Source organism: Falco biarmicus, chromosome 8, assembly GCF_023638135.1.
Source record: "Falco biarmicus isolate bFalBia1 chromosome 8, bFalBia1.pri, whole genome shotgun sequence".
NCBI classification, from domain to species: Eukaryota; Metazoa; Chordata; class Aves; order Falconiformes; family Falconidae; genus Falco; species Falco biarmicus.
In genome coordinates, this window is record NC_079295.1 from 21,678,811 (window position 1) to 21,696,358 (window position 17,548).

At 39.0% G+C, this 17,548-nt stretch overlaps 1 protein-coding gene across 6 annotated transcripts in view; it reads left to right on the forward strand.

Annotated features, from left to right (window-relative positions):
- Positions 1-17,548, forward strand: part of TLK1 (tousled like kinase 1) — a 91,497-nt gene that overhangs the window by 25,355 nt on the left and 48,594 nt on the right. Inside the window, exon 2 of one of the 6 annotated variants that reach the window (XM_056348927.1) lies at positions 1,460-1,516. The exons of 3 other annotated variants lie outside the window; for them this stretch is intronic. In XM_056348927.1, the coding sequence (XP_056204902.1) occupies positions 1,460-1,516 (57 nt within the window). 2 more of the 6 variants (XM_056348930.1, XM_056348931.1) reach the window with 2 other exon arrangements.

Consider the following 17,548-nt stretch of genomic DNA (forward strand, 5'->3'; position numbering starts at 1 on the left):
CATATATTTGATACTCTTTGAAGAATTAATGTTGTAGTAGTAACTTTTGTTGGTGACTTTTTGTTTTAATTTGATAAATGTGTATTATTTGTATTTATTGTTATCTAAAATGTGATGGTAGTTGTTTGCTTGAGCACAAAGGTAAAGTTTATTTCATCCTTAAGTTTCCAGCCTAGCAAGTGTTCCCAGGTGCCGGGTTGTGTCACATATGGTACATACAGTATATTAGCCCATGAACGTGGAAGTTACCTGATCTTGTTAAAACTTACAGGGTTGTTTTCTTCCGTTCTTTGCTTGTAGTGTAAAAACTCAGCTGCTTTGCTTAACCAGTAAGTTCTCAGTAAGTTTGTTGGGTTTTATCATTCAACTGTAGACTGAGAATTTTATGGATTTGGCCGGTTTATGTGAGAGCAGAGAATAATGGAAACACTTTGTGTTTAAAGGTGATGGTATATTTTTACTCAGGATGAGCACTGCAATTATGAAAGATTTTTTAGGCTGGCTGTAGCAAGAGCAGGTGTGTAAGACTTCATCGTTCCACTGATATGCGCAGATTCTAGCTTGTGATATTATTGCTGGTTTTGTTGCAGATGTTTCTCAAGTGAGCTGATACTTATGCCAAATTCTTACGAGTTCTTCTAGCATGCAGAAATGATAAAAGAGAAAAGATGACTTTTTTTTGTTGTTGTTGTTAATACGGACCCTTGTTTGAATCTGGTTTTCTAAAAGACAAGTGCTGCAGAGAATAGAGCAAATTAGTACTTGGGTGATTGTTTTGTTTTAATTCTGTTTTAACTTGCCTAGAATGGAATTTCCCATTAACCTATTCCATTTTAAATGGGGAGAGAATCAATATCTTTAAGGACAGGCTGTATTTATTATTACCTCCATTCAAATAAAAAGCTTTTCATTTCTCTCATTCTTTCTCTATATGTTTTTTTCCTGTTTGCTTTTCCTTTCAGCAAGTAATTTTTTTTCTTCAGCAAGCTGAAGTAAACTTGCTTACTAGTAATAACTCTGGTCTGCAATTAGTATTGACATTTCTTTGGATTTTCTTAGGGCCTGGTAGTCCTGAATGATTGCAAAATACTGTTGGGACTCCTGGGAAAGGCTACTGTATGTATGTGCATCACAGTCAAAGTTAGGTCTATAGAATTTTGCTACCTGAAGAGTGGAGATTATGGAAATATGACAGGCTTAAATAATCCTTTATACTTTATGTGTTCTTGATGTAGGGTTGTATATTGAAGTTGTACTTGCTCCCAGTTCAGATTACTCCCATACTAAATTTCAGCCCCCATGCTGAAATGTTTACACAAGAAAACATTTAAGTTAGTAAACTGTGTTTATGCAGTAGAATATTTCCTGAACTGTAGCTCTCCTAACATATAAAAGCACACCAAGGTGAGGGGAAGAAAAGCTTTATGAACTACTTTCTGTTTGTCTTGGTGTGTTTCAGCTGTAAAAGAGGAAGAGGAAAATTTGCTTTGCCAGATTGCTCTGCGTGGAGGTGAAGGTGGGCAGAGGAAGAAGAGCAGTCGGGGTTTCTGTTGACAGTGCCAGTGCTCCAGTTGGGATTGCTCAAGAGCAGTTAAACAGAAGCTGGCCACCACAATATAACCCAGTTTTTCAGGTGGGCTTGCAAGTGGGAAACTTTTGTTGGCTGAAGGTAAGGGATGAGTACTGCATTTCACATTCAGTACTGAAGGATCGAGTTCAGTAGCAGTAGAGAAGGGTTAGTGAGTATCGGAAGGTATTTTGAATTCTACATTTCCCTTCATCTTGACGCCATCCTTGTTGAGATGCTCTGTTTGGGATAGAAACCAAGGATCTGCTTCCTTCCCAGGCACCTTCTCTAGAGCTCTTATTACTTTCTTTCATTCCTAAGCAGAGTGCCGGGTTGTGCCAGCAGAAAAATCCTGGCAATCAGCCTTTCCCTGGGGAGGATGCAGTAGGTGGTGGGAACATGAATGCTCGTAAGCTTTAATCGACCTCAGTCAAACTTAGTCCCAGAAGAGGGGAGCAGAAGGGCTTGAGTGAGGCTGGACATGCTGAAGATTGACGGGGCAAGCCTGGGGCTGTGCGAGCCTTTGAGGGTGGGTCTGTGCTGGAGGGATTGACTAAAATCAGAGTGATTATATTACTAATTTTAATCATGAGTTAAATCAGCAAGCAGGAAATCCTGATTAAATAATTGTTTTTAATTTTATTTTGCATTTGTGCTTAATTATTTTTCCTAAAGAAAAGTTGATTCTAATTGGTCTAATTTGATCATGCCTCTTACTAGGCAAGAGGGTACCCGTCTATATGCATTTATTTAAGTAGTTATACAGCTTAGATTCTTAATGTTTAAGAAACATAATTCCCTATGCTTTAGACAGCTTTTAGCTAACTTTATTAGCTAAATAAAATGAATGCTAATTGTGCTAGATACATAAGAAGAAACAAATATATCCAAATGTGTTTTGAATTTAAACCAAATTAAGTAGAATTGTTTGTGAAATGAGTCAGTTATTTCTGGTCATTGTGCCTTGTGAGATTCAGAGTAATAGATCAAATCCAGTTACCATTCCTTCTTGTTCATTTTTTGGAAAAGCAAGCCAGGCTTTCCTGCTTTCTGGGTTGTCAATTGCTTTTTAGTAGTTCAAGTGAACCAACTCTTGAAGTAGTTGAATGAACGAAAATGGCAGAAGTTGCTGGCAAAAGCCAGCTGAGCGCTTCAAGGGCTGGGCTTTGGACGGCTCGCTGGCGGCTTCCAGCCATGTGCTGCTTTGGCTGCCAGCAGAGCATTAAAGTTTATATCGTTTGAATGTATTTCCCTTGTATGAATTTAATAGATCATAAACTTTAAACCTCACCATAGATTCTTATCACTCCAAGTTTAATGCTGGAGCATATTTTTAAAATAACACAAATAAGAAAAATTATTCAGCCTGTGCTAAAAAGGCCTTTTTAGCTTTAGCTGGAGAGGCTCTGAGGCTGACAAGTGTCCTCTAAGGATTTAGAGGGAAAGCTAGGGGTTATTGGATGATTACACAATGGTGACAGGAATCTGGTTGCTTTGGAATGGGAAACAGTTTACTGGAGCTTTTATGTGAAACTGAACGTCACTAAAAAGGTCAGTATTCCCTGGGACCACCTCTGCTTGCTGAGAGGTGGCAGCAGGAGCATTAGGCAATGTATCTTGCCTCATCATATCTGCACGGTTTTGGGTGGGTGGAAACTGAAAGGCTGTGGTGCTTTCTTTATAAGGTCCTTAAGAACAAAGCGCTCCGCACTTCACATTTTGAGAGATGAGGATGGTGGTAAAAAACTCCAGAGTGCCTTTTACAGGAAATTAAACCCTACCATAATTACTTGGAGGTTGGCGAGTACTGGATTCCCTTTCTTTGGACTTCTAATACAGCTATACTTATAAGAGAAAATGAGGAAAAATATGTTTTTTGAGGGTATAACAGGAAATGTTGATGCTTTTCTAGAAAAACCTATTGTATGATGTCACATACACCCAACCTTTTAGATACTTATTTTTATGACTGTACCTTGAGCTCAAAAGCTTGTAGATGTTTCAGGCACTGGGTCCTGCAGCTGTAGCTTCTGGTGGATTGCAAATTATTATTTTTTTTGGTGATTAATAGAACCTCTGAACTATATGCGCAAAGGCCACAAATTGGAAAGTAATGTTAAATATACAAATAAATATTTAATTTGTTTTTCATAACTCCTGTAAGTCTGAAAATACAATTTAGATCCTGGTCTTTGCTCAGTGGGTCTCAGATGTCCTTGGGAACACACAGCTTTAACAGCAGAGGTGTTACCCATTTCTCTTTTCCACAACTGAGATTCTTGATTCTATGAAGACAAATTCAGATGATGCTACAAGTAGGATTTCTAATACTTCTTTCAGTCCTGTGGCTTAGGCTATTCGGGTGTGTACACTACATAGCTCTATTTGTTGAGTATTGTTTTTTCTAGTTAGTGCTGTGCTCTCATAGGTCCCAGTTTTGTCCTAAATTTTGCAGCTGTACTTCAGCCAATGCCTTTTTTTGTGTGTGCGCCCTAATACCCTCTTTCTAGCTATTTTGTTCCTCAGGGAGGTTGCTGTCTTTGTTACTTCTTAGCTTATTCCTAGTAAAAGTGATGAGAGAAATAGTGTCCTTTAATAAGTTGATATTTTCACTATAAAGCATTTGTAAATAAAACCTACGCATTAATAATATTCTCTTTAACATCGATAGAAACATGTATTTTTAATATATACAGATTTATAGTTTAAATGGGTTTTATTTGTTTAGACAGGACAAATTCTTTTTGGTTGACACTGGTGACTTACAGCAAGCTTTATATTTTGCTAAGGAATATCATTGTAAAGACCAACTGTATGTGCACGTACAAGACTGTAATGAAACCAGTTCTCTTAATGTTGTTTGTATGGTGAAAAGTAGAGTAACTTTGAAATAGCTTTGGGTTTTTTATCTTTTAGAAATACTATGTTAGTTTATTAAGGAAAACATTTTGCAGGTAATATGCTGGAGGTCTTAATTTGTTGTCAAATTCTTTTAGTCTTGATGGGTAGTGATCTGTTTTTAACAGTTCTATGAAAAGTTGTATTAAAAGATATATCAGAAGATTTGAAACTTCTCAAAATAAAAGCCCTTTGTTATTGCTAAGGTATGTCCAGGAATGTCTTGCTTCCCTTTCCCAGCTCTTTACCCCCCAGTGTGTTCCTTTTACCAGCCAGGTGAGAACTTACACTGTGGTGAGAAGAGTGGTGATGGTCTAGGTGGTGTGATTATCTTCATAAAGTTTTGTGGGGTTTTTTTTTTGGTTTGTTGTTGTTGTTTTTGTTGTAGTAGTAGTAGTGGTGATTATAGATTATTAAGACTAGGTTTATCAGTGTTAGTCACTAAGTTTTTTGTTTATTTTTTGTTTCTTTTGCAAGTCAGTTATTCCTTGAGCTGGCTGTTGTTTGGGAGTGGTGGTTGTGTTTTTGATACATATTTCGGAAACTTTCTGATTGTTAGGGTTGCATTTTAGTTTCAGTAGTTTTGTTCATGGTACTGAACTCTGGTAGAAGGCTATCTCACAAGTTTTCTACAAGCTTTAACTTTGAATAAAGCAGCGTAAATCTTGTTATAGCACCTTTGTATTTAGTATTTTGAAAGGCCATTATGAGGATTGGAATTTTCATATTTTGAAGTTACTATAGGATACAAATAGAAGTAATTTCTGAAGATGCAGGTTTGACATTTTTTAATGAGATACAAAGAGTACTTTTTGCTGTGCATGTTATTGCTTCAGTATGAGAAGTTCATTGCCTATTTAATTTACCTCTACTTACGTAATCAGATTGCATATTACCTCTTTCTAATTAAATTGTATTATTAAATTATTGTGATGCTAATAATGCCTAAGAGGGGTAACACCAGTGTTCAAAGGCAAATCTCATGGCCTTTGCTTCCTTGTTAGATGGTATTTTGCATTCTGCATTCATAGATTCTTTTTTTTTTTTTTTTTATTGGTGCCTTGCTTGATGCATGTTGTCACGTCCAGAACATCCAAGTGGTTGGTGTTGAGGAAGAGGCAATTTTATATATCATGCATGTACACACTTTTATATATACACAAAATGTGTGTGTGAAGCCTTGATGAGCTGTCTGTTTAGTTGTTAGGAATACTAATGTTGTTGTTAGGACCCCCCTCATTCCCCATAGCAGTCTCATAAACAAGCTAAGCTTACACAAAAACTTCAGCTGCTTTTTAGTAAAAATGTTCTACAATCCTGTTGTCTCTTATTACATAGTTCTTAAAACTTGTGTTATTTTTTCAAATATATAATTTTGTTAAACCTGCTGATGAGTATTTCGGATGATATGAAATTCAGCTGCTAGATTAATGGTGCCTAGTTTTGCCATATCTTGAGTTTTAGCTTTTTATATTGCTGTTTGCTTTTAAATAGAAGAATAGAAACATGTAGAGTTCACAAAAAAGCAGAGTCTGGTTTTGTATTAGATTATATATTAATACTATATTTCAATATTCTATTTCTTGCATTTTTCTCCCTGTTTGTTATACTTGCAACATGTACCATAATTTGAGAATGAAATACTGAAGCTGTGACAACAAAATCATTTCCAGTAAATGACCTTAATAGTGATTTTTTTTTTTTCCCTCAGTGTCGTGTGATTGAAAGTTGACCTGATTTGTTCTCCTGGCTAAATCACAACGTGCTGTTCCCTCCAAGCCTTTCACTTGTTTTTCTCTTCTAGAGAAGTGCAAACAACAGGCACCAGTCTCTGCCAGCGTCTGACACCACCTTCCTGCTGTTTTCCTTAAATCTCTCTTCAAGTTTGTTCATACGAAAAAAGAGAGAGACAGAGATAAGCTGCTATTTTTACTGTTTTGTTGTTCTTGTGGCTTTGGAATCCTGTCTTTCTAAGGGAAGTGAGCAATGAGGCAGCAGTACTGACTGTCACAAGTTGTGGAATTTGGCAGTGTTCCATCATCCCTATGGCTCTCCAGGTGGGGTCTGTGCTCCTAGACCAGGTCCCCAAGCCTGCCACCTCCCAACCTTCCTGACCAGTGCTAAGCCACAAGGGTGACCTCCAGTCTTGTCCTGCTCCTCTGCTTCCCCTGTGCATCCCTAAACTGTCATTTTCCTCCTCAAATTGCAGTCCCTCTGCTCAGCTTTCATTTGCACACGCTGTTGATTTTGCTGGAGGGAGGACAGCCATTGATAAAGAGACCAGGTCGATGCGGTAGAAGCAGGAACCTTCCGGACACTGAAGCAGTGACCGCCAGCACTTAGCTGGAAGGGTGCTGGGTGCTGTGATTTGCAGGGATGTAGCTGGGAGTCTCTCCTCGTGTCCCTGCACAGGAGCTCTCCTGCTGTAGTGCTGGCAGCAGCGGTGAGTGCTTCATGCAGTTAGGAGTTTGCAGGTGCCTGTGTCTGGAAAGACCGGAGAGGAATGTTCGTTTATCTTGGGTGTCAAAATTTTGCTTGACCACCAGTTACCACTTGAGAAAAGGCAAAATCTAGTTTAAGGTTGTTGTGGCTAAAGATCCAAATGAGGGATTTTTAGGAAATAACAGATGATGTTAGTGTTTCTTCAGTCTTTAATAATGGGAATTTCTGATGATTTTTAGGTTGTGAGTCAAGACAGGTCATTACAGTCACTTTTTGTTATCAAGTAATTGAATCTGTTGGGCTTGTTATATGAGTGGTGCAAGGATACTTGAGTGGAAGAGTATTTCTGGCAAAATAAGACATTTTTAGTACAAGTTCTCTCATGGTAAGTAATCACGTTAGCATGTAGTACTCACAGAACCGTATTTTGTTATGTGAAAGCGGTTCAGGTGGCTACCAATATAGGTAGTGTGACTGGCTGTTAGGGATGTAGAAGGGTTTTGTTAGAGACTAAACTGATAGGTTTTTTTCTTTTCTAAAAGTTACACCAAAACCTGTGTGGTGTACGCAGTCATTTGTGTTTGCATTTGCCAACTTCTATTCCAGATTTTTCCCGTGTGCTGGCTGGCCCCGTGTGCACGTTCCCCAGGTAGCCGCAGCAGCAGCGGCTGCCCCCTCTGGGGGCACACAGCATCCCTCTGCCCTGCTGCCAGCCACTGCCCAACCTGCTGCTTCTCCCTGGGAACTGCCGCTGGTGAAACTTTCTCCTTAGTGACCTGTTTTTATTCAGTTGCTTTTACTAGTTCTTAAATTTCAGTTGTCTTTTTGTCACTGAGATAGCCCGCCAAAGCAGTGCCCTGGGAGGCGAAAAGCATGGCGTGTGCACTGCAGGTACCCTGGTACATCTGGAGACTCATCAGGGCTTTAGCCTTGCCTGACGGTAGAGGCACTGGTCTCATTTGGACTGTTGTCCCTTACTAACTGATGGAGGTAAGCCTGGCCCAGTTCTGGATCCTCTCTAAGTCCAGCATAGATTTCTTTATAGATTTTTTCAGTTTAAAAAACATCTCCTGTGTCGTTACCTTGGTGTCTAGTTAAGCCCAAAGTCAGGCGTGTGGAAGCAGTTGTGTTAAATTTATGCCAGGTGAAACGCATCCCGGTTTGCCAGCGGTTGGTAAGGTGGGCTGCTCCCTCCTGGTAGCGCTGGCTGGCTGCTGGCAGGCCGGCTGTGGGAAGTAGGCACCAGGAAGCCCCTTCGGAGGTCCGAGGAATCTCATGGTCTTTCCCTGCCTCTGGTGGCAGCTGTTTTAAGAAGTTCTGCATTGTCTCCTGCCAGTTGGGGCAGAGAACTTGGATGACACTTGTTCAGCTTATATTGTGGCCGCAGTGATCTACAGAAGCCAGTGTAAGCATCCTTACCCTTTAACTAAGAAGACGTGTTAGTTTTCTAGGGCAACGAGTAGTATGCATGCAGCTGAGCTTTCAGGTGCTTTTCCATGGCAGATTGAGATGTTAACTGCACATAAGTATTTTTACTGGTGTCAAAGTAAGTTTAGAATAGATACCTGAAAAAATAATTTTATTTTTCAATTTGCAATACCAGAGACTTGTATCTCTGTCCTTTTCTGATTTCTGGTTGCCTTCAGGGCTTTAACTGCATTTAAGTTACAAAATTTTAACCACGTGATCGCAGAATTTTTTCCATGAAGTCTTTTCTTCACTCAGCCTGCAAGATGGGCAGTTCTCAGGAAGAGACTGTGTTGAAAGGAATGAGAATCCCTTCTCTCTTCTAAAACTTGAGTGGAAGTGATAGTATAGCAGAAAAGAGAGCTGGCTTAAAATTAGGCAATGAGCGCTGATAGGAGAAATGGCTGTAATGCAGGTTTTTTTAATGATAATGCTGAGCAACACTAAAACCAAATTTTTGACAAATGATTGCATAGGATGTTTCTTTGTGAACTGGGGGGGTGCTGAATTTTTAAAAGTGTTCAGTACACAAGCATGCAACTGAATTTCATGTAGATTGTTGGTATCAACGGGCTTTGTAGCTGTGCTGTAATAAGGATGAGTACAAAGTTTAAAATGTTTTTTTTCCCTTAGCCTTAAACTTGATTCTTCACTGATTCATGTGTGATTTTGTACATGTCTCATTTTTTCCCTGTCTTTAGAATGGGAGCAATTCTGCAAGGTCCTAAGAAAATGTAGGTGTAGTCGGTAACATGTCAGCTTTGTGTGTGCAGTTTATCTATTTAGATAAGGTATAGATTAATGCATTTGGAAAGACTTAGGATTTTTTAATTTCTTATAGTATGTTCCTTACCATGTAATGGCAAAATCAACGTAAGTTAAGAGTTACGTGCTGCTATCAGCTGTTCATGGTGTCCTGTGTGCTGGGGGGAACAAGGCGCTTGTCTCTGCCTAGAGGGTCGGTGGGCTGTCTGCACTGGGGAGATTTTGGAGATCATGAGGGCAGAAATGGCAGTAGGAGCAACAGAAGTAAGGGGATTAGGAAGTTCAGGGAATTAAAAACTGAAACACACTCCTGTTGACACAAATACAGCTTTCAAATACCAGATGACTGGTAGTATAACTCAGAAAAATAAGATATATTTATTCTGACAAATTGTTGGGGTTTTTTGGCTTGCCTTTCTATCCTATACATAACTTCCAGACAAATCTGGTTGGGGAAAAGGTGCACATTTTATGTTTGTTCCTTTGTGGTTTACTTTTTCTGACTGAGGGTGAGAACCAGAAACCCTATGGGAAGGGGCATTGCTTGCTCTCTTCCTGCTCAGTAGGTGACCTCTGCTTTTAACTTCCTTCTCATTCCTTCCTTAGATAGCAGAAACTACTGTTTATTTTTGATACGGGCAAAATGCCCGTGCCATTTTAAATTCTTGCAGAACAGCCATTTCGTGGACTCGAGGGTTTAGAGATAACTGAATGCAGTAAATGAAATTTGCTGCACTTTCTGGGATTTCTCTAGGTAGATGTTTTTCTTCAGAAGCGCTCCAGGCTTTTAGTCCTTTTCAGCATAGAAACAGAGAGAGGGGTGGAAAGTAGTGAGCTTTTGTTCATAGTGTGATTCACTTTTTGAGAGTATCACAAAACTGTTGTTATCTAGTGACCTGTTAGTCTGCATCACCAATAAGTGACCCGTGAACTCGCTTCTCCCTGCTCACTGCCTCCTCCTCAAGGAGACAGGGTGTGTGTGGTTTTCCAGCAAATGAGGCTGAAATGGGCAAATTCTGCTTCTTTTTCTGTTTGGGTACCTTTTACAGAGCTGTCCGGAAGCAACAGTTAATTGCAGCAGATTCTGCTACACAGAGGGGAAAAGGGAGCTGGTATTGATAGGCAGGCAGCACGTCACCTGCATGTGTGCAGCCCAGGCTGTATTAGTTTTTTCTCTCTCTTGGCATAATGTTGTGTTCAAGGCAGATGTTTGCTACCTAGGAAGACAGTCTTCTAGTGTTCCTGCCACAGATGTCTTGCATAATTTTGGCCAAGAAGTTAGGTGCTTTCTGTAAAACATAAATAGGCTTTTCTTACCTTATAGGGGGATTATAAACATAAACTTCTTGTCTGCGTATTGTATATTTGTTTATTGATCATTGTAGTAGTACAGTGCAGTACAGCAACACTGATACTGCCCTATGGGACACTAACAAGGACTTCTTTACTTTTGATTGACCAAGGATCTCCAGTAGACTAAAGCAACCCAAAGGGGTGCCATCACGTTTTCTTCTAATTTTTCTTATAACTTGTTAGCATACAATCGTAAAGCAATGCATTTAGTGTAGTTTTTCTTTTAACCAGAACATTGTTCTTAACTCTGAAGATAGAGGAGTTACTGCTTTGGACCTTACAACTGTGTAATGAATCTTCCCTTTCCAGGAGAAAGCTGCATGGAACCTAAGGTGATGGTTTATAAAGCTTTATGGGAGACTTCAGAGGAGACATTAATATCACATTTCTGCAAGCACAGGCTATAGTGGTCAGAGATTACAAGAAACATTAGGAGAATGTATTAGTTGGCTACCCAGTTGCTGCCAAAACTGACAGTTGTCTCGAACAAAACTTTATTAAAAGCACTTTAGATGAGTGCTTTGTATCTCTGATTATTCTGTCACTAGCAGATGTTCAAATCAGATGCTGTCATTAAAAAAGAGTTTTACTGAAGATGCATTTGTTTTTCAGTATCTATGTTTGTTCTAAATGGACTAAATGCTTAGAGCAGTACTTCAGACAGAGTCAACTAGTCAATAAACTGCTTTCATGTATTACTGTCTTTAGCAGTGATGAGTGCAGAATGGTCAGTGAAGACTATGTTAGCAAACCTACTTGTTTCTTTGAAATGTTCTGGTTCTGCTACTTCGCTATTTAAATGTTATAGGTTGGTGATGGTGAAAAGCCACCAAAATCCTGCCAGATCAGAACCAGTTCTTTGATTGCTCTTGGCAGTTCAGAGTAATCTAGAGAACAATTACAAGTGAGTAATCCAGGTTTTTGAAAAAGCAGGAAAATATGACACTTGTTACATAGTGACAAGTTTCAAAGGCATGGATACCGTTCACTGTAAAAAAACATGTTCAGGGTATCACCCATATAGTTTGTATATGTTCAGAGTGTTGACTTCTTTGTCAGGCTTGTTCTGCATATGGTATTGTAGCCAACATTTTGGGAAATCCATTTTTAGCAAATTTTTAATTATTTGAGCTCCTGATTTTATGAGTTCAGAGTAAGTCTTCATAAGCAGGACATTGCAGAAGAGTTGTTACTCACTGATGCTACTTTTCTGTGGATTATTTTTTTGCAGTGGCTTTTCTGTTTGATTGATTATAGGAGGGCTCTCATTACGGGGAAGGATCTTGCACTTTGGGATTTCAACATAGGAACACTCTGACCGTACCTAGCTCTATATTGTTTTTAAGAGCCTAGAAGGGATTACTGGACACTGGGAGGGATTTTGGATGTGGGGAATTCTTCCAAGTGGACTGTTCTGCTGTTGGGCACAGCAGATGTTTCTCTTACTATGCCCATGAACTGATCTGTTGAATTCAGGTTTTGTCTAGTTATGGTATGTGGAGGAGGGGAGAAAATAACAGTGGTAGCGATCTTCAAAATCTGTCCTATTTACTGCTGTTGAGGCGTGGCAATTCCAAGATAAACAGCTTTCAGGATGCTAGTAATATACTACATATTCTCTCAGTTGTCCTTTTCCTCTTCATTCATTGCACTAAACATTATTCAACAGACTCAGGAAGGACCTTGTCGTGGTTCTGTTGCTCATAGCAGTATTTGCTATGCTAACGCTTCCTGTACATGGTGCACATGGAGTTATATTAGAAATTTGGGAAATGGATAGGTAGATGCCATGTTGAATGTTCTGTGCTATGTCTTAGCGTCTCTTTAGTAATTATTCGTACTTGCCAACTACTGTCACTAATACGGAAAAAACACTGCAAAAATAATGGCGTCATAATTTCTGGGGCAAGATGGGACAAATTTGACCTGTGAAGAATTCCTTCAGGAAAAGCTGGCATAAAGAAAAGGCTGGCTAAAAACTGACTTGTTATAAGGATTCACATGCCAAATAAAACTAAATGTTGTTTTCTGAATAATGAACAGGATTGAAATGAGACACAGCACGCTGTTGTTTCAGTGAATATTGCAAAAAAGCTTCGGCACCTTTCAGACCCGTCAGCACCATTAATTGTTAGATAGACTTCAGCCTTGAAAGCTGTCATCGACATACAGGTGGAGTTTACACCTGTGCAATGGGTTTGTTGTCTGTGATGTTGAAGGAAAGTGAAATTACTTACATGCAATATGTAGGAGAAATGCTGTCACTCCGAAGTAAGAGCTCTTTGTGGCTTCAGGGGGCCTGTGCGCTGCTCTGAAAGCACCACACGTGTGGCTTTCAGGCAGTTCAGTTCTATTTCCAAAGGGTGGGTTTGGTAGAGGGACTCATCAGATGTGAGGCATCACCAGCTTGCCTTGGACATAGTTGCATGCCTGGTTCAGTCCCAGTTACAAAAGAATGGACCCTTGGGGAGCTATTGTCTTCTCTATTGAATGAATCACTCCCTGACATTGAATGAGCCATTCTGAGTTGCCATCCTTGTGGCGTATACCCACATAACATGAGTATATGTTGTTGGTTTGTGGCCAAATAAAGGCATTGGTAGGCAACTTGTAAATGCATCTCTGCCTCTGCTGCCTACAGCCATCTGATGAGACACATAATGGCCAAGGGATCCTTACTGGGTGCCTAGCTGAAAGGCAGGGTGAATTAAACATTCTTAAATTGTTACCCACAGATGTCTACTAGCTGATCTGGAGTTGGCCCAAGTGGTTTATTCGTAAGTCCTTCTTCAAGGTGCTAGCAGAAGTTCCCTCAGGAACACATTTCCCTTTAATTCGCTTTTCCTTTCCAGTTATTGGCCAGACAATTGAAATTCAAAAACTAGCAGAACAGAGATGAAGTCTAATGATCATTACAATTTTTTCAGTGTTAAAGAATTGATTTCTGTTGCAAAATGATTTGCAGAAAATTACTTATCTATCCAGCAGCCAAAGTTTTCTTTTGTTTTAGATCAAAGTTGAACTGTTGGGAAAAGTGAAATGAACAACATTCAAACATTTTTTAAAAAGTGAGCTACAGCCATCATTTTTAAAAAGCCTTTGAAAAAGACTTCCAAAAAGAAATAGACTGCATCTTGTGGAGAGAAGGGACACAGGGAATGTTTTCCTGTTCAACACTAGAAGAATTAAATGTTGAATGCTAGAGTTCAGGTAACCCAACAGCTGTGCACTTCCTCATCAACTCTTTCGCTCATGGGAAATCGGTCAGTTCTTCCCCCTCCACGTCAGAAAAAAACCTTATTTTCCCTACTTTGTATTTTAACAAGTTTGCATCCAACAATCAAACAACTGTAATCAGCAGATGCAAATTTTGTATTTATCAAAAACTGCTGTCTTCTGATGTTTACAGGAAAGGTTATTTTTTTCTTATAATTTGTTAGATTAGCCATAGTTGTGCTTTTTTTAGGCCAAAATTTGCCAGTTATATTATTTCGCTCCCCCTTTTATGTAGTCTAAAGCCTGATCTGTCTGCCTGCTAATTATCCAGCTTTTTCCCTGCTTTCATCCCCCAGCCTCCTGTAAGCATGAGTCACCTTTTGCTTGCCTGCATCCCTCTGCCTATTCCTTTGGACAGTCTTTTTCATTTTAAGAGGATCAATTTGTGGAATAAACACTCTCTTTAGATTATTAAGAAAAGCATTTTAAGTTCATCTGGGCACCTTAGTAGTGGTCGGGGCAGGGTGGGGTTGGGGGGTTGTTAGGAAAGAGAAGTACCTAAATAGGGGAGATAACTATTTTTTATACTACTTTTCCTGTGTTGTGTGCTTCAGTGTTACAGGCTCAGGTGCTAAGAAATGTTGCATTTTCACTGTGCATTTAAAATGACTCTTGATTAGTCAGATGGGTTCTGTTCTTTCCTGACCCTGGGCTTGGATATGTGTGTGTCTCATTTAGGAATTTCTTCTCACTTAAGATCTTTTCAGACAGCTAGTTTCACTTGAACATCAGGATGTATTTTCCCCATTTTCTATTGCATCTATTGCTGCTGTTTAATTTCAGCTGCAGTGAAGGTTTTTAACTGGAATGTAGTACCCTGAACTTTTTCATTTACCTGTTTGGAGGTTATAGTATCTACATAGTTCTCTGCAAAAGAAATTAATGTTTTTTATGGGAAAGGCAGTGATTTCAAGCATTTCTAAATTTCCAAGTTAAACTTTGTAATGGGTAACCTATACCTGTTTGTTGTTACTTTATTAAGTATTGTGGAAGAGCTGGAACCCAGAGGGCTTGGTAAACGGTCTGTCCTCTAGGCTTTGGTTGTGTAGCTGTTGTTTGGAGGTAAATATATATAGTTTGGGGATTTTTTTGTTTGTTTTACTTTAAATCTCAGAGATTGTGTCTTGCTGTCTGCCCTGTTGACTGCTGATTTAGGTTGAATGGGACCTTCCTGGCTTCTGAGGCCACAGTACTGAATGAGTGTGGCCTCGGGTTGTGATTCATGTTGGATGGTGATGCATTTCAAAGCCTTCTGCTAAGGGCAGGCTGTGTTTTTGCTGTTGTCTTGGAATTGAACTCTTCTCAAGTTACTGCTGCTTGGCTTTATGCCATCATGCTAGCATCTCAACTTGTTTTCTTAGCACATTAGTAGTTTTCAGGGCTGTTTCCAATTATGTTTTCTGTGATTCCCCAAAACATGCTGTGGAGGAAAGACTATTCAAGACATGGTTTAGCAACACAGGTCAACTTTGAGGTTTTTGTCTAATTAATTTGTCAGTCTCTCACCCCAAATATTCTATTTTAAATTGAACAGGTGTTTATTTTTTCCAATTTAAAAATCAAGAAGTTTGCATTCACTCCACACAGTTTGATGTCTTACTGTATTTTGGTTTGCTGTGCTTTTTGGCTTGATTAGACTTGTATTTCAGAGCTCTGTGTGCTTCTTCTCTGAAAACTTATTTTGGGTTGCTTCATTCTCCATTGGCTTTATGAGGTACTGAAGCATATATATAAAGTATAAGCTGTAATAAATAGGAAGTTCTGCTATTAACAGGAAGAGACTTTGATCAACGTGATGATAACTTGCTAGTGTTTGCCTAACAACAAAATAGTTTGTTACCAAATAGTTTGTTTTCTTGGAGGCAGAAATGCTAGCTTCATTACCTTATTTTCCTGGAGAATGAAAAAGTCATCTCTGGTTAGTTCTGCACTAAGGAATATCCAGAGTTTCAGACAGGTAAGAGAGAAGAATGAAGTTGAGTGCATGGTTTTGTTGGTTTGGTTTTGGGGATTTGGGTTATTTTCCAAATGAGGCAAGAGAACATGAGACAAGACTTGAAATACATGTGGATGCAAAGACAAGATGCATCTTCGTGTTTGCACAAGAAGAAAAGAAAGTAGTTGTGTGGGCGCTTTTTTTTAGGAGACTGTGTAAGGATTGTAAAATCTGTATTTTTAGTAATTTTCATAGTCTGTTTTGCATTTGATATTTTAAAGCTTTTCTTTTATCTGCTGGTACACGTGTATTCTAGAATAACAAGAGCTGTCATACTCAATTGTTATGAAGTTAAATTATTAGACCATCAATGTAATGGGATCAGTGCATTTTAGGATATTCCAAATTGAAATAAACAGTTACTTAATGACTTTTGGGATTGCATTGCAATGCCGTTAAACAGTGGTTTCTGTACTTGGAATGGTTACCATGCTTAAAGTCTGGTATTCCTAACTTCAAAGATTGCTTAATACCTTTAAAGGAATTGTGACTTAAAAAACCCCAAAACTGCTTTCCAGGCTGCTTTTTTTGTCATTTGAAGTGTGTACCGTTCCCTCCCTCCCGTTTCCTTTCTTTTCCCACCCCTCACTTTTTTAGCTGGATATTAGTTAGTTTTACTGATCTAAAGGATGCCACTGTCAGTGCAGAGGCTACGTGATGGTAATGTTATCAACATTAATGTGAAGTGTTCCTAAAAAGTACGTTGGACATAATTCACATGCTATGTGTGTTACCATAAAACCTGAGTGCCTACTGGGAGCACATCAGGAAATTCGATTTACATTTGCACTGTTGCAGAACTCTCATCTTCTATTCAACAGATAGGTCTCTGTGTTGGAGTATTTTGCTCCAACAAATATTTGGAGAAACCAGACCAAACCAGTATGCCTTTCATTTAAGTGAAAGGTGGTTTGTGCCTGGAATTCAGGAGAAGGGGGCCTCAATCTAATCGGGAGGGTTGTTCTAAGAAGAATCTGGCTTCTGCATAATGAACTTTATCTTCATTGCAGAAAGCTGATAATGTGTGAAGCTGTTGATCTTCGTCTCCAGGCTGTAATTGATTGCCAGTTAACAAGAGTCCATTCAGGGTAATAAGAGAGTTGAAGATAAAGATTGAGTCTTGGCTCTGGATTCCATATTTAGTGGAAAAGAAAAATATGTCTGATCTGTCAGGTCTTTGTGTTTGGGTCTGCAAATTGCTCTGTAGTCTAGTAGTGTTTGAGAGAGACATTGGAGTACATTTATATCCCAAAAGATCCTCTCTGCTAAATTTTTTCTCGTAAAATGTCGGTTTTACTGAGGTTTGAGCAAGTATTTGGTTAAATAACTGGATCTTTTGCAAGTTTGTATATTTGGAGGTGTAGGGCTTTGGGCTACAGGTGTAGTTGCATTCTATTATTTTCTGGACACTGGTTCTGAAAAATTCAGATTACCATGGAGAATCCTCTGATTCCTTACACCTCTGTTTTGCTAAGGTAGAGTATGGTATAATTGATTATACCAGATGCCATGAAAAAGCTTATAAATTGCTTCTCTGAATTTATAACTTTGACTTTTGACATAACCCATTGCTTAATAAATTCTCAGAGGAGTTTGTAGTTCTTTTCCAAAGAGTTCTTGCAAAAAGTGTCCTTTTTAGAACAAGAAATCTGTATATTTTATGTTAGTTTTTAGAGGAGAGGATATATATGGTACACACCACTCCGGAAAAATACAACAGCTAGGCAGTGTTGGTAACTTCTTAGAAAAACTACAAGAAGCATTCCAATACCTGTAGCAGTTAC